At 48.9% G+C, this 23,339-nt stretch overlaps 1 protein-coding gene across 4 annotated transcripts in view; it reads right to left on the reverse strand.

Annotated features, from left to right (window-relative positions):
• Syt6 (synaptotagmin 6) overlaps positions 1-22,898 on the reverse strand; it is a 60,977-nt gene extending 38,079 nt beyond the window's left edge. For 2 of the 4 annotated variants that reach the window (XR_007351768.1, XM_015502159.2), the window contains exons 1-3: positions 22,468-22,898; positions 11,300-11,648; positions 9,236-9,794 (exon numbers count right to left, since the gene is read on the reverse strand). Coding sequence is in view for 2 of the 4 variants with exons in the window: in XM_015502159.2 (XP_015357645.1) it covers positions 9,236-9,794; positions 11,300-11,648; positions 22,468-22,630 (1,071 nt within the window). In the remaining 2 variants the exon portion in view is untranslated. The remainder of the gene's footprint in view (positions 1-9,235; positions 9,795-11,299; positions 11,649-22,467) is intronic. The other 2 variants (XR_007351769.1, XM_048814543.1) reach the window with 2 other exon arrangements.
• Positions 22,899-23,339: the final 441 nt, after the last annotated feature.

The raw sequence follows: 23,339 nt of genomic DNA on the forward strand, positions 1-23,339 counted from the left end.
ATGAGGATAATGAGGCCAGGCCCGAGGGAGTAGGGGGGGTAAATGAGCATCCAGCTAAGGCAATCGGCAGCCATCAGCTCCCGCTGAGCAGCAAGTAAACAAGGGGGAGTTGGAGTCCCATCCGTGACAGGGAGGCTTCTTCTGATTTTGATGGTGGTGGGGAGCTAGGGGCTGGGTCTAGAGGGCCTCCGCCAGGCCTTGCTGGGTTGCTCAAAGAGCAGAGCTGGGCAGAGCTGGCCATCTGCATGCATTATTCAGTATGCTCTGGGTACAGGGCTGGGCCCTGGAGAGCAGTCTCCACAGCTCAGGGTTGGCCGCCCAGCCAGCTTTGCTCACTGGGCACCTCCTGGGGCTTCCATTGACCCTGATTTCTCCTGCAGGCCTCTTTTGGAAAACTCTCTCTTTGCTTCAATTCTGGTATGGTCCTTCATGGGAGTCCAGGCACTTGGGAATTTATAGAATTCTAGGGATACTGAGGTCTTGCTGCAAAATCCACATGGAATGGGATATCTTGGCCTGAGTGGCTGTGACTGTGCTGGGGGTGCCCACTGTCCCTGTCCCAACCTTCTCCCCGTGGAATAGCCCATTCTTAGAAATGCCCTGTTGGGCATTTCTGCGAAGTCAACCTTCCTAGACCTTTCTGTCTTGACTCAAAAGGCTGCCCCCTCCAGACTCTAGACTCTACATCCAGCTTTCTGCTTAACATCTCCACCTGGATGTCCAAAAGGTAGCTGAAATATAGCATGTCCAAATCTGAGCTCCTGATCTTCCTCCCCAAATGGGTTCTCTAGGTTTTTCTTTTCTTTTCTTTTGGTATGAAGGATCGTACTCAGGGGCTCTTAACCACTGAGGTACATCCCCAGCCCTTTTTTGTATTTTATTTAGAGACAGGGTCTCACAGAGTTCCTTAGGGCCTCACAAAGTTGCCGAGGCTGACTTTGAACTTGCAATCCTCCTTCCTCAGCCTACCAAGCTGCAGGGATGACAGGCGTGCACCACTGCACCCGGTTCAATTTTCTAACCCAATGAACACCCATTCCATCTTGAGCTGCTCAGGCTAAAAATCTTGATGCTTTTTCTCTTTCCCTGTACCTTAGGCCCTATCTTCAATCTGTCAGCAAATCCTCCTGATTCTACTTTCAAAATATATTCCAGAAATCCGCCGCATCTCATACCTCTACCAGCATCTCTATTCCAGTCGCTCCCAGCTGAGTTCCTGCCTGTGAGTTCATTCCTCACTTGTCAGCTTCAGAGAGCTTTTTAAAGTTTTGGCTCTTCAGAGCCTTACAAACTCTCCTGCTCCCTTTCCCTTCTCACTTCATCTGTTACTCTCTCTCTCCTCCTCCACCCTTTTTGGCTTCAGCCATGCAGGCCCCCTGACTGGTCTTTGAACATCCAAGTGTCCTCCCACCTCCGGGTCTTTGCCTTTGTCTTTCTCTCTGCCTGGACCTCTGATGGCTCTCTACTCCCCGTCTTTCAGGTCTGCTCAAATGGCTTCCTCTCAGGATGTCTTTTTGATTTCCCTGTTTTACCTGCCATCCTCCTTTCAACCCACTTTCTCTGACCCCAACACTCCCCATCACACTTTCCTGCTTTCTTTTCTCCACGTCATCCATCTCTCTAGATGCCCTGCTGATGATCTGACTTACTTACTCGCCTCCCCCCATGAGAGCAGAAGTTCCATTTGAGCAAGGGCCCTGCTTCCTGCCTCGTCCCCAGCGCCTGGGCTGTGCTCGGTACCTAGAAGATGCTCAGAGAGCTCATTGTCAAATGAGTAGTTCTGGATTGTCACTTCCTTAACTCTCTCAGTTCCCTTTCCTCTTGGACTTCCTTCTGCTTGGTACTCTATGCTGGCCACCCCTCTTCCTCCCTCTTCCTGACCGTGGGTGTTCCTCCGAGCTCAGCTCTTGTTCCTGAATTCTCCTCCTGCCATCTGTATGCCCCAACCCACTCACTCCCTCTCCCAGCTTTAGTAGTCACCTCTATCTCCCCTTATTCCTTCTAATGTGATTTAAATGATTGTGTTCCTTTGATGATATTTTTGCTTGCTCTGAAAATTCTGTTCAAGCGGAAGCTTCTTGAGAGCAAGGACTACGTATTGTGTCCCTTCGAAACCCAATTGCTCTAGGACCTGAGGGTATTCTTTGAGGGTGCATGGAAGACATCATGCTTCCCTCTTGCTTCCCCCCTGGTCAGGAAAGACCTGGGAGCCTGAGGTCTGAACTGGGCTCTTTAAAGGCACAGCACCAGCTGCTGGTCATTGACAGCATCTGGGAGGCCTCATCCCAGGGTGATTCAGTGAGTCACAGTGCATCAATTAGCCGGTTCTTCGTCTCCACTTGAAAACTCTTTCATGGCCACTCCTGGATCTCACTTGACTTATGTGGGTGTGAAAAGAGGAATAAGGTGAAAGGGCAATTTCTTTCCAGGAGGTCTCCCTCCCTTTAGCATGATGGGGCAGTGAGGACCTGACTGTCCCCTGGACAACAGAGCCACTTTCCCACCTTGCCCATCAGACTGTGAGGCTGTGAAGACAGGACTGAAGTTGAAGACACTCTGTTCCCAGCCTGGTGCCTGGTACACAGTGATTACCTGGCAAGCAGTTTCTACACAATGAAAAGAAATCCAATGTTATTTGATAGAGGTGCTCTCTAGATCCTTCTCCTAAACCAAAGAAAATAGAGAAACATATTTCCCTATCTCTGTTCCCCATGTTTCTTTCTCTCTCTCTCTCTCTCTCTCTCTCTCTCTCTCTCTCTCTCTCTCTCTCTCTCCTTCACTGCCATTAAATCCTGCCCAAACACTTTCCTTCTCTAGAAACTTCTCCAGACCAATCTCATCTGACTGTTTCTTTTCTCCATTTCTTCTAAACACTCTGCACAGGGTATGGAGTACAGTCACTCGCGTAACTGTGTTATAAGCACTTTGAATCCGTCTGCCTGAAAGCGTGTACTCCATGTCTGAGGGGCCCAGAGGTCACTGAGCGTATTATACAGTTCCTATTAGCCTGGGCCCTCCGCGATGGGGCTCTTTCTTTTCTGCTCTTTTCATAGCTTGGCCCACCGTTCTGTATCCAACAAGTGTTCAGTGATGCAACTGACCAGTACATAGTTGGCATTCAATAAATGTTTGTTAAGAGAGAGGATTGAATGTTAAATCCAAGATGCACACGGGAGGAATGCTGGGAAAAAGGTAAAGGAATACCAGTGTCAGCAGAAATGCAGGTTCCTAAAATGACCCGATTTTGAGACAGATGAGGGAAGTTAACCAGCCACAAGGAAAACCCAAACGTTCTTCTGAACCCCTTGATGAACTGCACAATTTCAGTATCTATTTTCTGTCCCAAGAGCAAAGTAACCATGCTGCCCTCTGGCCATGCAAGGGTCTGTTGAAGACCTGGGTTCAAATTTTGTCTCTATAGCTCTCTGATGATGCTGGCTATGTCATTTAACCTTGAACCTTCATTTCCGTATTTACATATAAGGGACAATTGTAAGGGTTTGGTGAGGATGAAACCTGATAAAGAGCATGCCCTTGGCACCTAGTAGGAGCTTAGTAAGTAATGACCCACATATTCCTGGCACATGGGGGATCTGAAAGGAGGCAGGTGGGAGGGAACTGAGCTCCAGTGTAGGACTGCCTCAGGGGGAAAGAAAGCAAGTTTGTCGGTGGGGACTCCCTTATGGGCAGAAACTTCTGGAGGACACTCCCCAAGGGCTTCAGGAGAGGACTGATTCACCAACACTGAAGGGGGGAGAGGGTATGGCTAGAAATTCTGCCCACTGACCTATCAAGAACTTTTCAGTGGGACAAGCTGAGGGAAGGTAAGAATCTCAGAACTTGGGAGATAGTTTAATAGGGAGGGAACTGCAGCCCCGAGAGGGGAAATCACTTTTCTAAGGTCACATAGAGAATGCAGGTCCTAAGCTAAGCTAAGAAATAAAACAAGAACACAGTAGTCCTCCTTTATCTGTGGTTTCCCTTTCTGTGGTTTCAGCTACTCACAGTCAACCACAGTCTGAAAATATTAAATGGAAAATTCCAGAAATGAACAATTCATAAGTTTCAAGTTGCATGCCAGTTAGAGTAGCCTGGTGATATCTTGCTGTCCAACTCCAGCGTATCCACACTTTATACACTATCCACCTGTTAGTGACTTAGTAGCTATCTTGGTTATCAGATAGACTGGTGTGGAACTGCAGTGCTTGTGTCTAAGTAAACCCTATTTTACTTAATAATGGCCACAAGCCCAAGAGTTCTGATGCTGTTGATTTTATCACAGTATATTGTTATTGTTCTATTTTACCATTGTTGTTAAGAGTCCTGTGCCTAATTTGTAAATTTAACTTTCTCATAGGTATATATATATTTACAGGGGGGGAAAAACATAGTATATATAGTGTTGCGTACTCTCCAAGGTTTCAGGCATCCATTGGAGATCTCCAAATGTACCCCTTTGCATAAGGGGTGACTACTGAGATACTATCTAACAACCAGGTAGTCTGAACTGACAAGGAAAGTCAGGCCTGAGAGTGGTAGAGAAGGGACCCATAGGCTGAGCCAGCAGGAAAGCACTGGGAGAACAGGGCTCAGCAGGCCCCCTGGTCACCCCAGGTGGATTGTATATTACATTTTATGTACCCCATATAATCCACTGGTCTAGATACCATTATCATCTCCATTTCATTGATGCTGAAACTAAGGCATAGTTCAGATAATATCCTGGGGTCTCAAACATAGACAACGTAAAAGCTAGAATGCAGGGCAGGTGTGTCTTGCACCAAAGACTGGGCTCTTTCTGCACTGTTCTGCTCATTCCCAGACCAGAAGCTATTTCACCACCCAGGGCTTCTCATCCTCCCTGCAGACCCTGAGTCTAGACTCTCAGGAAGTATACAGAGCGCTTTGCCACGCCCACCAACCCCTACCCTACACACACACACACACACACACACACACATACATGTGCACGCACTCATGCACCTTCTAACCTGGGGTGGGGGGCATGGCAAGGCAGGAAGCTGGCCGAGTCCATTAGCACCACCAAGCACAACACATATTTATGGCACCAATTACAGCCTTCACCTCCCGCCGCAGTGAAGGCACAGGAACGGCGACAGGAATAGTTGTGTGCACTGGGGTCTGAGGCCTCTGTAGCAATAACTACAAGATTACAGAGAGGTTAGCAAATCCCAGTGATGGCAGCTCTATTATAATGATAAATCTGCAGCTTTATATAGAAATAATGAGATGGGGGCAGAAGTGGTGGGGGAGGGGAAGAGCAGGGTGATGTTAGCCAGTCAAGGCTCTGGTTGAAGAGACAGTGGCACCTTTCTGGAAACGTCCAGGTCACACCACCAGGCAGGAGAGAGTGCGGCAGCTTCAGGGCAACCCTGCGCAGGGCTGGAACGAGCACCATGGATTCACTTATTTCCTTCCTAAGATGAGTGTCTTGATTCAGTGGAAGACCACAGGCCTCCAATCTGATCGCACCAGCAGACCCTGCTTGCCTGCTTTTCACCCGCTGTCGGGTTTTGTATATTAATTAAGTGCTAGGCTGCCTGGGCTTCCCTCCAGAACAGCCTGAAGGTGGGGAGGCCAGGGTTCCTCCCTTGTGGCTTCAGATCTGCAATTAACAAAGAGCTAGACAACTCCTCACATGGTTACTTCCCAGATCCCAGCCTTGACGCTCAAAAATGTTCAGTGGCTGACAGAAACAAGACCAATGCAACTTCATACCAACGCCAGTACCAGGGCAGCGACCTGCCTGGATCCACATGCCGGGCTGAAGCTGGCTCTTGTGGCACTCATGAACCACAGAGCAGCCTCCTGAGGCCCGATTCTCACAGTGCCTCTCCTGGTTAGCTTGTGGGTCCTCTGTGTTGGTCCAGATTACCTGATCTTTGGCTAATATCTACCTAGCTAGTCTCTTTGCCACCCCGGGCCATCCCGTGCCTCTGAAGAGATGCACAGGCAGGTTCCCTCCCCGCCAAGCCTTGCTCTACCCATTTGCAAAATACTACTGAGCCGCTCCTCCAGGAAGCTTCCCCAGGGTGACTCCACCCGAGTCCAGCTGCTTCTTCCTGATCCTCTTCTTGGACAGCATTTTAACTGAACTAAGTGAGTCAGCAGTCATTCAACAAGAGTGTGCTGAGTTCTTAGGCTCAGAGGACATACAAGAGAGAGCCAGAGCCATGCCTGAATCCTCCACGGGGACTCAGGTCTCCAAGACAGAGTATGATGGGGGTATATCCTTGGGACACAGAGGATACATAAGAGAGGTGGTGAGTGCAGGAGGCTACAGAGAGACTTTAAAAGGTGGAATGGTGTGGGCTGGTCAGAGGTGGGGGATAGGTTGGCCTAACAGCGCCCTTGTGAGAAGAGGCAAGAGGCAGGAATGATGGGCATGTTGAGGACCAGGCTGACTGAGGTAGAGAGCTGCCATTCAGAGCTCAGGTCCAAAGTATAGCTCCAGGGACACAACCAGGTCCACAGGAGATATAGGAGCCCACTTTCTGTTGCATCCATCTGCCCCCACAGCACTGGCTACAGGATTTCATACATACTTAGCGCTCACATCATTCCTAGTGACTGTGACTTGGGTCTCCCTGGTTCCAAAATAATTAAATTTTCACACTCTGCACTACAAAGCAGGTAAAAGTACCAGTGTATTAGTATCCTTTTCCCCAACTCTGCTGGAGTCCTCGCCTGCCAGAGTTTGAGCCTATTCCTAAGGACAATGCTGATGGGGCTGCAGGCAGGAGGGCCCAGGGGACTCACCTCAGGAGGAATCTCCAGCTCAGACAGACTGCAAGCAAGTGTGAGCCTGGTCCCCAGCTCTGCAGCTCTGCAAATGGCTTGGCCTGGACTCAGCTCCTGACTGGAATACATCCCTTTCTTCTTGGCCTATGGGGTTATTTATACTCATCTTTCTCTACCCATTATAATCCCCTCACCTGGGAGAACTCCCCAGGCTGTCATTACTCCCGGGGCTCTTGGAACCCCACATAATACACACACAGTATCTGCTGGTTTGCTCTGCCAGCTACCCAACGCACGTTACCTGTCTATAATTAAATTCCCGCGGGTCAAAGAGGCTGTCTTCTATCACAGCCCCTCCTTCACCTCCTCAGGACCTCAAATGGTCTCAGGACAAGGTCTCTAATGACACTGGCTGGGGAGGATGAGGTGGTGAAGATATGTCCAGTGCCCTTTAGGTGATCTGTCTTTTTCTGAAGCTGGGCTGGGGAAGTGGGTTTGGGACAGTGACAAGGTTCCAGAATGCAGAAAGTTAGGTCCGTGCTTGCGCATGGACTGCCTACTCCAGGACAAAGTTGGTACTCCTGTCTGGAGCAGGGAATAAGAAGGTGGGGACTCTGGCCGGGGTCAGAGGAGGCTCCTTGGAGGGTTGAGCAGAGACAGCTCCGCAGCCTCTGGACCTCACAGCCCTGGACATGGCCTCAGTGTGGGAAAATCGAGTTACTCTTCACCTGTCCAGTCACCATAATGAAGCTGCCACCTTAGGAGACATGAGGGAGGAGCGGCACCAGATGTAGACTTCAAAGTGATTTATGTTGCTCCTGGGCCTGGGCAGGCACACAGCCGCTGTTCAGCCAGCCCCATCTTCCGACCCGTCTGTCTGGCTCCTTGTGTGGGATATCATTTCAGTAAAGCTTACGTGGGGGATGCACAGGGACATTCGGTTGGACTGGTCAAAGTCAGCCCTGACTATGAGAATGGAGTGTCCCCAGAGATCCTTCCTGGGGCGGAAGTGGAGTCCGCCACCCTATCTCTCAGAACCAATCAAGATTTGTGCCCTTGATCAATGACAGCAGGAACTGATTTTTCCAGCCTTCCTCCTTACAAATTCAACAAAGATATCGAGTAAGGACTGTCCAAAGGCAGGGTCTGCAGACAGAGTACAGTCAGCCCTCTAACTCAGATATGGCTCACCCAGGGAGACCCTCAACCAGGCAGAACTCAAGACATTACATATGAAGCCATGGGAGCTTGGCAAACATGCGCCTGCTCTCAGCCACCCAGGTGGGCTCTGGGGGGCATGTATTAGCTACACCCTCAGGACGTGGTACACAGCCTTATCAGTTCAGGGGACTGGAACATGCCAGCTACACCAACTAGGGGCTCTGGGTATGCCCTCTCTAGTTCTCTGTGCAAAGTTTGTCCTCTGTGCTTTTAAAAACCAACTTGAACCTCAACTTTTTGAGACCTTCCCTGGTCAGTTCCAGTTGATTGTGAACAGCCCAGTGTCCACTCTAACACGTGGATTAGCCAACTGCCCCATCTCCCAGACCACACTGAGAGGATAATGCCGAAGACAAGGGACTGCTGTGTGTAGTCATTAGTGTTGTTCGTTAGAGAGATGGTACGATTGCTTTGCTCCTACCATTTTTATAGTAAGAGTTGCCATATGAGGTTGGTACTGTGGCACATGCCTGTAATCCCAGTGACTCAGGAAATTGAGGCAGGAGGATTGCAAGTTCAGGGCCAGCCCAGGCAATTTATAGAGACCCTGAGCAACTTAGTGAGATCAGGTGTCAAATTTAAAAAAAAAAGAAAGATAAGAAAAGGACTAGAGATGTAGCTCAGAGGTACAGCACCCCTGGGTTCAATCCCCAATACAATTTAAAGTGAAAAAAAAAAGGGAGGGGGTTCTAAGTCTTGCTTTGGCTAATGACATATGCCACAGCTAATGACATTTGCCATATCCTCTTCCTCCTGATGTTTAACTGTGGAAACACACATTGAGATGGAGCCTGGGTTGGCTTGGGTTCCTGAGTAAACTGGGTAGGGCCCTCAGCCAAACTGCAGAGTATATGTAATATGAATGAGAAATAAAAGCCGGTTGTCTTAAATCACAAAATCCTGTGATTGTTTGTTGCCACTGTATAACCTGGCTCCTCCTGACTGATAACAACTTGTTCTTGATTGCCTGTTCCCAGTTTCTAATATACATCAGTAGCCTCAGTAGATGTTGCTGGGTGATTCAGTCCACAGGACTAGCCCAATTCTTACCTTTGATCAAGGAGACATGTACAGTTTTATAGATGGAAAACCTGAGGCTTAGCAAGTAGACAGAACCATCTCAGAACACACAATCGGAATCAAAAGATAAAAACTCCCTTCCCTTCCCACCTCATGGTAGCTCTTCTATCCCCCACCCCACCCAACCCAGAACTGTGAATCCACAATAGCCAAGGAACAGTGCTCTACTCACACTGGTGGCATACTGGATGTCCTTCCAGATGGAGGTTTCCCGGGACAGGTCGGAGGCCTCAAAGAGGTTGTCCAGGATGACCTCCCCAATCATGTCATGGCGGGAAAAGCGGTCGAAGTCAAAGACACTGAGATGCAGCTTACGGTCAGCCAGCTCCTCGTAGGGGACAGGGAAGTGGAAGTTCTCATCAAAGGTGGGGTTCAGGGTCTTGCGGTGCACCCGGGTCTGCAGCTTGCATTTACGGTCAGGCAGGAGGTAGATCTTGACATAAGGGTCAGAGCTTCCACAAAAGTCCTTGGCAGGGAGGTCAAAGGCCTTCAGGATGCGCACGATCAGGGTCTCACTCTCGTAGTCGTAGCGTAGGCTAAAGTTGATCTTCCCACAGCTCTTTGCGGCCTCGGACTTGGCTTCTTCGCCGTCCACTGACTTCTGCTTGTAGAGCTCAGGCTTGATGCGGCCGATGCTGGTGGGCTGTTCCGCCGCGGGTGGCAGCTCATTGCCATAGTCTACGCTGGAGACGTGCATCTGCCGTGGCAGGTGGCGCTTGAAGGACGTGTGCCTGGCGGAGGGGGCAGAAGAGTGTGTCAGGGCTCAGGAGGAGGGGATTCTGACAGACCCAACTGTGTTGGCCCTGGCCCATCCTACCCCTGTGGCTCACCTTTCCTCCCTCTTGCCAATCCCACTTCCCCCTGCACACACTCTGTGCACAAGGTTGGCTGCGAGCATTTCGTGTCCTAATGTATGTAAAGCAGTTGGAATGGAGCCTGGTGTACAGCAAGCTCAATGAACGTTAGTTATTGTTATCGTAATCATTTTCCCTGCTTTTCTGTCATCCGCTTTCTAAGTTTCTCTCCTAACTAGGCATAACTCTGGTTCCTCCATGAAGCCATGACCCCACCTTAGGACCTCTCCTCCTCCTCCTCCTCATGATCCTCATCACCAGCAACACCACTTATGATTTACCATAGAGCAGGCAGTGGAGGAGTTAAAAGTATAGGCAGATTGCATGGGTTAATTTTGGCTCTGCTGCTTTTCTAGCTATGTGACTTTGGGCAAGTTATTTAACCTCTCTGTGCTATAAAAATAAGGATAATAAAAGTAGCAATCATTTAGGATTGCTGTAAGGGTGAAATAGATTAACATATAAAATGCTTAGGACAGGACCAGGTGTAATAATCAATATATATATATTAGCTCTCATTAATATCACATGGATTCTTTAATGGACATCTCACAACAAACTTGGAAGAGTCCTTAGCCCTATTTTACAATTGGGGAAAGTGAGGTTTAGGGAAGGCGGCCAACTTGCCCATATGACAAACTCTGTCCCTGTGATTGCTAGCGCTGTCATTCCTGCCCTTCCAGTCTGAAGACCAGACTCCCTTTTCTTTTGGTTGGTCCCTGGGAGCCTGGAGAGACATTACAGGGGCTCAGGAATCCACCAGAGCACTAAATTTGTGTAAATACAATTTCTTGTACATGTATGCACCACATCTTTTAAAAGTGTTTTCTGAATTTAGAGTAGATTTTTAATCACTGTCTGTTGTCGGTATTGTTTTGAATTAAAGGATGTCTTGTGTACAATTGCTGTCATGCAAGGAGCTCTGGAGGGTTTTAAAAGAATCTTCATTCTCAAAATGTTGGCTTTTGCTTTTACTCCCATGCACTGTGGATGTAGCTATGGGGCTTCATTGACATGTCTTCACACACCATGAATGTTTATGCCTCTGGACCTTTGTATATTCTCTTCCCCTCTGCCTAAAGTTTTTCCTTCTCTTCAAACTCCCAACACCCCGCTACTCCACTCTTATTCTCCCCACATCCACAACCATCCCAAGTGTGCACCCCACCCACAGCACTCCACCTTAACGTTTCCCTTTAGTGACACCTTTCCTGCCGTCCACATCTTCCTTGCATGGACCACGCCCTTTGATTTATTCTTTAGTCAAAGGACACTTGCTGTTATTCCTGGTCTCTGATCTTCACAGGCTGGAATCTCATTAATGCATCAAAAAAAGGAAGTTGGCCATGTGAGGGTTAGAAAAGGAGGGGTGGCCCCTTCACCTGGTGGATGATGCTGGCTCTGTGGTCTGTCGCTGCAGCCGGGTGTGACGCATGATGTGCTCCTTAACTGACATTTGCACCTCCGCCGGGATATCTGGAGACGTGTGGCTGATCTTCACGGCCGCCTCCAGGAAGCCCAGGGTGCTGGGGTCCTTCAGCTTGTCCGCCATGTTGCCTCTGGAGCTGGGACTCTGGAGGGCCTCCAAAGGAGGGTTAGCAGCAGAGGGACTGGAGGCCTCCTTGTTCCTCCAGGGCATCCAGCACAGCTTCCAAAAGAGAAAGAGAAAAACTGCCACCAGGGCCACGCCACACACAATAACTACCAAGGCGAGGAGGCTGACAGAGGTGCCTGCCCTCGGCACGAGCCGGGCAGGGAGGGACAGAGACAGACAGGAGAGCAGGTGACAGTGTTGGAGGGGGGGGGGCAGCACACAGAAGGGACAAAGACGGAAGAAGAGAAAAGAATGGTCATGAGAAAAGCTGCCAAGTCTGAGGGAGAGACGGTCTTAGGGTTGACTCCCGATGGTCCATTTTGTGAAATATCTGCAGCCTTATGTTCACCTCCGTCTGGTTTCTACAGGGTTATCCCCACCCCCCACCCTCCACCAGCTTGGGAGCACCTGGCTGCCTCCTCTACTGCCTACTGACATGTGCACCGGGAAGGCAAAGTGATTTAAATGGCAGTCTAAGCAAATGTGCAAATTCGTGAAGCGTGCATGTTTAGATGCTGTTGGAATTTCTATTAGAGATGTTACTATGGGCAGACTTTTTTAACTGTGATTTTTTGTATACAGATCTCTTCCCCAGCTGGCTGTGAAGCCCTGTGGGGTAGGGGTGGAGGCTAGCTAACTCACCCTCCCCTCTTCTTTGTCCCACCCCCATTAGGCCCAAGGCTGGAGCTCATTGTGTTGACTTCAGGGAAATGGGGTCGAGCCTCATCTCCTTGAAGGCAGAGATTGGCTTCTTCTTCCTGCAGCCCTGCATGCAGGAGGCCCCCATGAATACTCGTGTTGACTTAGAATCTGATCTATACAGTATGTCAAAGCTAACCTCAAAATACAAATGATTCTGATAGCCCTCCTTCTCCATTTCTATGGCTCTTTGAGAGCTTTGCTGTAAAGCTGGTATTTTTAGGCACGGTGGTTGATTTGGAGGTGGACACCCACTGCCCCATGCCCAGCCCACTCCTGAACCAAGAGATGTCCATTATCTCAGGAGAGCTGTAGCGGGGTGCCTGCCTTTGTGAGAAATCACTCAGCAGACCTCTCATCCACTTCCCTCCCCAAACCTGGGAATGAAGCTCTGAACCTCAGGCCTCTTCTTGCTCTGAGTAAAGTCAGAAGGCTTTGAACCAATGGCTTGCTTGTGGGCCAAATGGTCAGCGAGTAAAAACGGTCACTGTGGACAAGTCAGCAGAAGAGTTTTGTTTGGCTTGCATTATGACTGAAAAGTCACCAAATTACATACATCATCGCCCCAGATTTCTGGCTTTTCTGGAAGAAGCTGATGACTTGGTAGCTGGACTTAGGTTCCGCAAAGTGGGAACTGGCGACTCCTTTGAGCTCCCTGCCAGCTCACCCTGGCACTCCCTGTTCCCCGCGGCAGGCTGGTGGGTTGCAATCACTGGATTAGTCTGCTTCAGTGCCTTAATAATCTTAGGACTGATGGTGAAGAATGACTCCACAGGTACTGAGGCCAGGCTGTACCTTTACAGATGGGAGCAGTGTCCCTGAGCAGAGATTTGCCTGCAGTTACAGGTTGGTCAGATGCAGAACTCAGACCAGGGTCCAGATGCCCACTGCCCGGCCTGGCACTCTCTGTACTGTCCTGGTCTGTTTGTCCCTGGTGAAACCACAGGCTCCTGGAGGCTATTGTGATCTTGTTCTTTTCACATTGACTTGACTCATGAACTAGCATAGGAACTGGCTCATGAGAGTGAGCGAGTGAATGAATGGCATATAAAAGGGTGTAATTATCTCTCTCTCTCTTTTTAAAGCGTGTGATTATTTCTCATTTAAATTAAGTTTAACCAACATTTACGGAGCATTTGGCATGTGCCAGGTTCTGAGCTAGGCTTGGGGTACAAAGATGCCCAGTCCTTCCTGGAGGGAGGCTGGGTACTTTCCCTGAATACAGGTTCAAGGAAAGCTGTCTCACATCCAAAGGGATCTGAGAAGGAGGTGAGAACTTCAGCCACACTCTCTGGGGAGCCAGCACTGCCTTTCAACTCCCTGTTGCAGGTAACTTTCCTAGATCCTCTACCAGGTACCTCCATGAAGAGGGAATAATAGCAGAGAATCTTCAAGTTCCTAGCCACATACCACTACCTCTGTCTCCTGCCAAGACCCTGCACAGAGACATCAGGACCTTCCCCTGGCCAAGAGATGGGGCTCATCCTTCCTCTGGAGACTGCCAGGGACCAGAAAAATTGATTGATTCTAAGTTAACGACTAGGTTAAAGGTCTCTAGTGTGGTGAGCACATGCCTTGGGGCCACAGGAAAAGAGATCATTTTAATGTATATTTATTATCTCATATAAGAAATCAAAAATTTATATGCAGATTGATAGTAATAACAGCATTTTATTATTGGGTTTAGTCAATTTATTCAACATGACTATGTCCAAGATTCAAAATGCTTTTGATATTCTTGTTCACTCAATCCTTTCCAATGAAATAGGTACAATATGATCCTGATTTTGTAGACATAGAAACAGACACAGAGAGTTATATAGATTGCTCAGGTCATGCAGCCCGTAAGGGGTAGAACTGGGCCATAACCCAGCCAGTTTGGCTCTTCAATTTCACTGCTATAGAACACGTATATAACCTGGGGACAAGTAAGCATATATTGGAGGTACTAACTCAATATTTTTTTGTTATGCATTCATGATCTAAATGGCTTGGGGACTATTTTTCTAAGCCTTTATCCTCCCGGGATCATCAGGAAAACGACTACAGATATATGTGTCCTTATTCTATGTGTCGGGCCATCTCCAGACCCTTCAAATCCATTCTGTTAACAGCTGTTCTGATGCATCCTCTGCAATATGAGTCACCTTAAAACAAAAGGTATTTCTAGGGCCTTGCTTTCCTTTGATCATACATTTTGCTTGCTCTGGTAATAATTAGAATTTTAATGAGAAGGGGGGAATGAGGGGGAATCCAGAGAGCATAGAGTGCATTTAAATGTTCAGGCTGACAAAAAAAAACAAAACTGAATTCATAAATGAAAAGAGAGGTGGGGGGAGGGGAGGGGCCAGGGGAATCAGTTTTTCCTCAGTGTGGTTGCTATTTTGATTGCTTCGCCACGTGACCCCCAGCTGTTGTTCCCTTGGAGCCGTGATTCCCTTAATCACAGAGGCAGAGGATATGGATTATTGGGAATCAGCACCCAGCACTCAATACTGGTTCTATAAGGCCAGGAGGCCCATCCTATGCCTGGAGGATCTTCTTCCAGGAGAGCCTGGGCTTTTGACATCTCACAGGCAGGCAAGGCAAGGAAAATTGGCTTCCAAACAGAGAGGATTCATCCATACAGGGTATGCAAGGTGGTGAACACGACAAAAAGAGCGGAATCAGGCCAGGGGGAGGAGATGATTATAGAGGATTTAACCCCTTTAAAAAATTACCACATGTGGCCTTGAACTCAACCAGCCTTCATCCCCTGGTGTGTTAGTCATCTTTGCGTCACTATAACACACACCTGAGATAATCAACTTATAAAGAGAAAAGGTTTATTTTAGCTCACAGTTTTAGAGGTTTTAATCTGTGTCAGTTGATCCTATTGTGACACATCATGGTGGGAACATGTGGCAGAACAAAACTGCTTTCCTCATGGCCAGGAAGTGAAACAGAGAAATGGAGAGGGAGGTGCTGGGGTCTTGCTTTCTTCTTCAAGGGCACACACACACAATAATCTGAAGACCTCCACCTTTTCATGCTTCTTCCACCTCCCAATAGTGCCACTCTGGGAAACAACCTTCCAACAAATGCCTTTGGGGGACATCCCAGATACAAACCATAGCATCTGGGGAAAGGTACACTGAGGTTGGGAAGGGATGCAAGCTCCTTCGGTGGCCTAAGGACTATGCTTAGGCCCAGATGACCTAAGTTGAGTACCTTCCTACCTTGGACTTTTGGGGCCAACACATCAGTACGTGTCGCCTCTCTAGGAAATTACAGGTGACAAATAGCTTTCAAAACCCCTTTCCCACTAACAGCTTGTTTGAACATCAGCCCTGGGAGGCAGATGGAATTCTGAGGGCACCTCTGGCCCCTCTCCATGATCTTCCTGTGTATACCTGGAGTAGCTCCTGGCCAAGAGGTAAGTCTCCAATGACAGAGAAAGTGCTCAACACAGAACAGCAAAAAAGAAAGTACTTCCTAAGTGTCTGTTTTCTTCCTCTGACTCTTCTTCTTACTCTCTCCTTCTGCTTAAAGAGAAAGAAGCCTTGCTCATGAAGCTCGGAAGACAGGGCTCATTGAAAGTCCATCTCCATTTTAAACTGTTTGACAAACTGTGTAACCTTTCTCAGCCTCAGTTTTCTCATCCATTAAATGGAACTACTATATCGTTTACCTCATAGGGTCCTTGTGAAATTTAAATGGGGTCAAAAGTGTATCAAAAGTGCTGAGGTCAGCGCTTAAGAAGGTAGCAAGTAGTGGAATAAACGTTAGGCTACTTTTATTAGAATTGCCTAGTTTTGAACATCCCTTAGTTTTGAGATTTGTTTAGTGGGCAGAACACCTGCAAACCATGAACACTGATATAGATAGCTTTAACCTTATCATTACAAACCAAGAATAATCTTGCCAGCAGAAACAATATAACTATTTCCTACATTTCCAGGACCCTCTGTGCTTTGAGACATAGCACAGACCATGTCAAAGATCACACATTTCCAAGTTTCTGTTAATATCTGTTTGCTTGTTACTTTCCCCCTTGTTTTATTGTTACCATTACCACCCAGCTGGTGAACAGGAGTTCCAAAGAGTTCCAAAGAATAAAATTGTGAAAGAAAAATGTACAATCAAGAACATCCTATGTTCTTGCCAAGTTTTCCTGGAAAAAAATTATACCAGGAATTGAACCCAGGGGCACTTAACCACTGAGCCACATCCCTAGTTCCTTTTATGCTTTATTTAGAGACAGGGTCTCACTGAGTTGCCTGGGGCCTCAATAAGTTGTTATGATTGGCTTTGAACTCACGATCCTCCTGCCTCAGCCTCCTGAGCTGCTGGGATTATAGGCATGCACCACCACACCTGGCAGTTTTTCTGGAAATTAAGGAAAAGAAGTCCATTTCTGTTCCAGTAGCCCTTGGGCTCCTGGTTTGGGGAAACAGAGTTGCCTACGGAAGAGAAAAAAGCTATGGGATCAGGCTTTGGAGACACACCCCAATGACATGGCATTGTACAGGAGCACGTGGCTTTGAACGCTGGCTGGGGGACTGGACTTCACAGGTGCTCGGAAGCAGGGTAGACATCTCAGATGGGCACTCGTGCCAGAAAGACCACAGAGCACACTTTATTCACATTGCTTTCTAATTGTGTGACCCTGAACTAATCCTTTAACCTCTCTAAACTTTGTTTTCCTATTTTACTGAGTGAGGAATCTAATGACTCCTATCTCACAGGATCACTGTGAGTATCACATAAGCTAAGACTTTGAGCACAGATGCTGGTATATGGTGAATACCCCCCAAAATGCAAGTTGCTGTTATTCTTTGTGATTTGTGGTTTTTTTTTTTTTGTGTGTGTGTGTGTAGGACAATAGTTTACTGTGTACAGAACAGACCCAAAGGGAGGCCTTTGAGGAACAGAAAGGAGATCTCAGATGAGATGGCAAAGCATCCGAGGGACCCCAGGACCCTCTTCTTTCCTGACGTCAAGATCCCCCTGAAGGCCATCATGTTAAGACCTGCCTATCACCATCAGTGAGACTGGGTGTCAGGGTGATGGCCCATGGCCTCCCTCCTCTTCCAGAAAATGCTATGCTATTAATTAGCAGCCCAGATCTTGCTTCTCACCCCTCTGACAATCCTTTCTCCAGAGACAGAGCCCTAGGCCCCCTCCCCGCCTCTCCCACCATCGTTTTCAGATTCCTCAGCCAGTTCTTATCGCTTGCTATTGTTCCAATTTTTCTAATGGGCTCCCATGTCAGGAAAATCCTTTTTGTAACAGTAACAGGCATTCTTGGTAACAGATCATAATTGAAAAGATAAACTGGGGGGAGGAATCGAGAAGAAAGGACCATTTTCCTGCTTTCCCCAGTGCCTGGAGCTGCTGGTGGACCCTCAGGAATGTAAGTGCTCAGACCCTGCAGAGCAGAAGCTGCCTTAGCCTAGCTGTCCTTCAGACACAGATGGAGCCATGGGCAAAGCACAGCCCAGGGACCAGAAAGCAAGTAAGACAGAGGCCCAAGAGTCTAAAGGAACAGTTTAGGCTGGGAAGTGAAGAGACTCTGGATAGATCCATTAATATTAATGATTTTATAGGCTATTTATGTCTACACAGTAAACACTGTGCCCTTTACATTATCTCATTTAATCTTTACAGCTTCCCAGAGAAACTGGTGTTCACCTTTTAAAGATAAATAAACTAAGGATAGAGATGTTAGCTAAGTAACTTGTTCAGGGTACACTGCATTAAGAAGGAGAGGTGGGATTTGAATCTAGGATTTTCTGATGCCAAGATCCAGGCTCTTGAATCAGGCATCTCAGGGCACTGGAGGTGCAACTGAAGAACTATAGGATCAAAGTTTGGACAGAGAAACTAAAAGGAGAAGCATTTCTAAGTTGTGATCAATAGAAGATGGTAAGGGGGCGGGCAGCATCCTCTAGTCTTAGGCCTGAACCTTGAACTTGGGCAGACCCCTGCAGACTTGGATTATGACTGCCCCCCAACCGCACCTCCAGCTTTCTTCTTCCCTGGAAAGTAAATATCCTGCAGTAAATATCCAGCCACCAGACAACTAACCAGTGGCCCCTGAAAAGTACCATACAGACATATGCCTGAGAGTGAGTGTGTGTGTGTGTATGTGTGTGTCTGTTGGGAGAACAGAGGCTATTCTGTGCTGAGACTCAGACATGGTACATTAATGATAAGCTCTGTTGTGGCTTGTAAATTCATTAGGAGAACTGGATTTAATTAAAATGCAGGGTTAGGGGAATGGGGAGTAGAGGGCCACTGTGTCCTTCCCTTCTTTAGAGATCCAAGACCGACTACCTATGGGGATAATTAGCAGAGTCCAAACAGAGAAGGAATTAATAATGTTCCTGGTAAACCTGTGAAGAGGGAAGACAATGCCAAGCTAATTACAGCCACACCAAGCTTTATGACCAGGTGCCCACTTCCACCATCATTAAGGAACTCAGAAATATATTGGAGACTAATGTGTCATAGCTAACGGAGCATTGACATTGACTTAGCAATTATTAGTATTAGTATTTTGGCAGATGGTAACTGTACCTTTCTGCCTGACCCATCAGGACATGTAGCCTCTCTGAATCCAAGATCTAGGCTGGAGCAATGGAGGGGAGGGGCAGAGAGATTCTTTTCTGTCTGTCCTCTTCTCTGTTTGTATCTGCAACTAGTGAAAGGAAAGCTCTGTGTGGGTCCTTGGGGATCAGGAAAAAGAGTTTAGCACCCCAAAAGAAAAGGGAGAGATAAAGTGTCATTCTATCTAGAGTACCCAGATCAGGATGCCCTGCTCACTTGTGTTGTCACAGGTTCCTCTGACTGCAGATCCTGGTGGCTCAGTCCTTACAGGACCTTCTCCTCAGCAGGACTGGCAGAGATGCTACCTAGCTCAATCCAGACTTTCTCTTACCATGCTCTCCCCAACTTCAGACAACTCTACACAGGCCCTAAAGAAAGCTGGCCTGATCCTAATGCCTCAATGCCAGTCCTAATTATTTGCAGCTGTATGTTTTACCCCTGACTGTGGATGGTAAAAGACAGAGTAAAGTTGGAACAATTAGAAAAACATGCAGCTTTTGTACAGAGCTTGAAGGGATGATGCACACTGAAACTATCTTCCCCACTTGTAGTTGCCACGTTCAGAGGGAGAAGAGAACCATCTAGGACTATAAGTGCTAGATACTAGACCTCACTTGAAGAAAACTAAAGCTTAAAAATACATGAGTTAGAACATCATCCCATGGGTGCTTCAGGAATGGGCATTGTTCCCTTCTTCAAAAATGGCAAAATTTGCAGGATTCTTTCCTTTCAGCAAGAAGAGTGAAGGAGTAGCTGATTATTCAATTGTAGAAACAGGACTCTGTTTTAATGAAATGTTGTACACTTAATTTGCCATCACACACAGGGAAAACATTCTCTGTGTTGCAAAAAACCAACTTCAAAGCCAGGTGGCTAAATCACAGACCATCTCCAGAGTCATTAGCAAAGTGAATAAACATCACATGCAGCTCAAGGCCAAGGGTAAGCTGGCTGTCAGCCTGGGATAGGAGAGGCAGCTTGGGTCTCCCATTGAGTCCCTGCATTTTCTAGAACATCTCTGCTTACTACCTTGAGCTCAGAACTCACACTCCCCACACCTAACCCTCTGCAACTTGGCCTAAGGGAAGAGATCATTCATTTCTGCAAGGCACATGATACAGGAAAGGTGAAGAACTGCTTGTCACCCTAACCCTAACCCTAACTTGGGTGGGTGTATTAAGGAGGAAAGCAGGCCCTTTGCCTTGATAGTTTTAAAAAAGAAGGGTATTTGCTTTTAGCTCAAACAGTTGGGGCATGGGTGTTTCCAAGTCAGTGTCTAATTAACTGAGATTTTCCATGCAATTCCTAGCATTGATTCTGGCACATTGGGAGGGTCTCAGTAAATGATAGTGGAGTCTGTATCTCAGAGTGTTACTAGAAATCCAATGAGTTAGAGACTCAGAACAGGAGGAAGGCAGGGGAAAGCGTTAAATGATAAAAGGAGCTGGGCATGCTCTACCCGCTTGCATTTTTCATAAAACTGCAAATGACAAGATCCATCACTTCTCTGACTGGAGATTCTGGATTCAGGCAGTGGCAGTGAGATGTAGGGAGTAGGCTGGGAGGTGAGACACCTGGGGCTCTGGTCCTGAACTCTACACCATCTCCCCAGACACTGTGCTCACCTAAATTCTTAAGGTCCCAAAGCTACTCTCAACCACTTTCTTTCTTGTGCTATGACCCAGGGTCTCCTCTCTACTTCTCCTATCCCTTTCAGTCACCAAGCTTGGCTCTTGGGCTTCCTGGGGCTTGTGACTCAGCAACCAAAGTTCAAGTTCCCCAGGGCTGACAACTCAAACTTGCCTTTTGAATCAGCCTGCAGGGAAGGCATACTGATTCATCCGGACTGACTGACTCTTACCCCTCAGGCTTCTCTCACCCTCAACCTGGCTGTCCAGGCACCTATCATTCCAGACTAAAGGGCATTTCTCTGGACAGAACACCAATGCCTCCCTACTGCCTGGATGTGCTACACACAAACACCCCAACAACCCCCATCCCCACCACCAGGATTTCTGCCCTGAACAGACAGGGGGAATCCCAGGTAGAATTCGACAGGTGTGTTCTCACCCTCTAGGCTATGAGGGGTCAGAACCAGCAGTAATGCCCCACTGGAGATGGGTCATTGGAGGAAAAGACAGAAGAGAGCTAGGTAATAAGGGGAGACAGGAAGTGACTCTGGCTTGAGGAAAATTCTCTGTCTGGTGGGTATGGGGACTTGGGTGGTGTAGAAGCAGATGACACCAGAGAACCAGATTCTAATAATATTTGGGGAGCCTGATCTGTTCTGAGAATTTCCAAGGAGAACCAACTGCCCAGCCTTAATCATAGTACCATCCTCTAGAAGTTCTTCATGTCTAATCTCCATCCCTTCTGCTGCAGTAATCAACCCATTGATTAACTATCGAGAGAGAGAGAGAGAGAGAGAGAGAGAGAGAGAGAGAGAGAGAGAGAACATGCTAGATCAGGGACCCCTACAACTCATACAGGTCAGAGGTGAGCTCCAAATCACCAAAAGGCTGGATATAGACCAGTCACACACACACACACACAAGCCTCCCCTTGGCTCTATTTCTAACCTGGAATACACCTCTATTTCCCACCCTTAACCTCAAATCAAACCAGAGCTCTGGAGTCTGCACCCCTGGGGAGCTTACCCCACCTGTACATGATCATGGAACCTCCACTTCCGACCCTGGTCTCTTGTCCCTGGAGAAGAGGGTGGGAGACTAAATTCCCACTTCTAGCGACCCCCTAAACCTCCTCTCCATGCCAGCGGTGTGGAGCCACCGGGAGACTCCCGCATATCCCTTGGCCCAGTGCCACTGGGGTGGGGGTCGAGGGACAAGGAGAGGTGGAGTCTGCGGAGTCCCAAGGAACCCCAGCGCCTTGGTCCCTGCAGGATCTCCCCACCCCCACTCCGCATTCTTCCCAGCCGGTCCTNGCAGGCGCCCTCTTGGCAAAGTCGGCGAGAGGCACCGGCTCAGTCGCGCACCCGCCGGGAGTCCGAGTGAGTCAGAGGGAGACCGAGGGAGCGAGTTATAGGGGCGAGGGGGGTGTGGGGGGAGGACGCCGCGACAGCCTCCCCCACTCCGCCTCCCCGACCCCCGCCCCCCATCGGAGACGCAGAAAGCCACTAGCAGCGGGAGAGACACCCGGACACAAAGACCTCGTGCCAGCCGCAGACCCAAGTTTCTCTCTCCCTAACCCAGGGGGCTCGGCGTTTACTGAGAGAACAACGGACGGTCAGATCAACTGATGAACTCTAGCACCTGGACACTTCCAAAGGGGACAAGCTTTTGCTGTAGCCAGTACGTCCCTCGGCTCCTGTTGGATCCACTAACCCCTCCCCTGGCAGAAGCCTGTAGGGCGAGCCCAGAAACGCGAGGGAAACTGAGGCCCCGAGTCGTCTCCCGGGAGCTTTCCGCCGGGTTCCCACAATAGTCACTCGAGAGGGCCAGGGGGTTCTGTCTCTCCCGATTCCCTTCAGATCTCTCCTTGCCCCGCAGGAGATGGGCCAGGGGACGGTGTGAGGCTGGTTGCGAATCCACAAGCCCAGGCTGGAGTTCTCGCTCTATCTTCCCGGCTATTGGGGCGAGTGTTTGGGGCATGGGGACGGCCAAGATGAGAATCCAAGAAGGCAGGGGGTCCTGGGTCTCCCGTTACCTGCGTCGGCAGCGCTCGGACTCCTCTCTGGGGGCTGCAGTTCGAAGCTCCGACAAGTCTCCACGTCCAGCCCAAGAGGAGGCGGCCGGGCCCGGCACAGTGAGGCCAGGACCGCGAGCGCCGCCTGGCACCGAGGCCCTCCGGCCCCCCACACCCCGCTCATGCCCTGGACACCCAGGCCTGCAGAGCAGCCTCTCGAACCCTCACAGCTGCGGGACTGGGGCGGGGCAAGGCGGCCCCAAGAAGACCCTCCCCGCAGCGGCCCCCTGCGGCTCCGTTCTGCTTTTAATCAGTTCCCCGCAGGGTCCCCGCCCCTCACGTGGCATCCCGCGGCAGCTGGCAAGTCTGGCGCCTCCTGGCCGCCCCCTCGACACTCAGGGACTGGCCTGAGTCCGGGCTGGTTCCAGCCCCGTTATCCCGCACCTTGAGGGGGTTGGTGGCAAGACCAGGAAAAGAGCCCGAATCCCTCTCCGCATTCAGTATCGGTTGTGACCTTGGTCCTCCCTGAGCCTCAATTTTTTTCTCCCGTAAAAGAGGTATAATGATTATGAGTGTTTCATGGGCCCCATGGGATATAAAGATAGTGCTTGTGGAAACGCTGGGTAAATAGCCACATGCCACACAAGTGGCAGCTAATAGATAACCCCATAATAGATGACCTGACTGTGAGTGGGAGGACCTTGACCAGGAGAAGTTAGTCAGACTTGCCTCAGGTCCCATCTTCGGAGATAGAAGACCCCAAGATTGCGGAGCGATGCAAACTGCAAGAAGACTTTCTGAGCCCCGCAATCCTGCGGTCCACAGTACCCGCACGTTGCTATGGCGACGGGAGACAGCGGCCGTCTCTCTCCATGGCAACGGGAGGGGAAAGT

This window comes from Marmota marmota, unplaced genomic scaffold, assembly GCF_001458135.2.
Source record: "Marmota marmota marmota unplaced genomic scaffold, marMar, whole genome shotgun sequence".
In the NCBI taxonomy this organism is placed as follows: domain Eukaryota; kingdom Metazoa; phylum Chordata; class Mammalia; order Rodentia; family Sciuridae; genus Marmota; species Marmota marmota.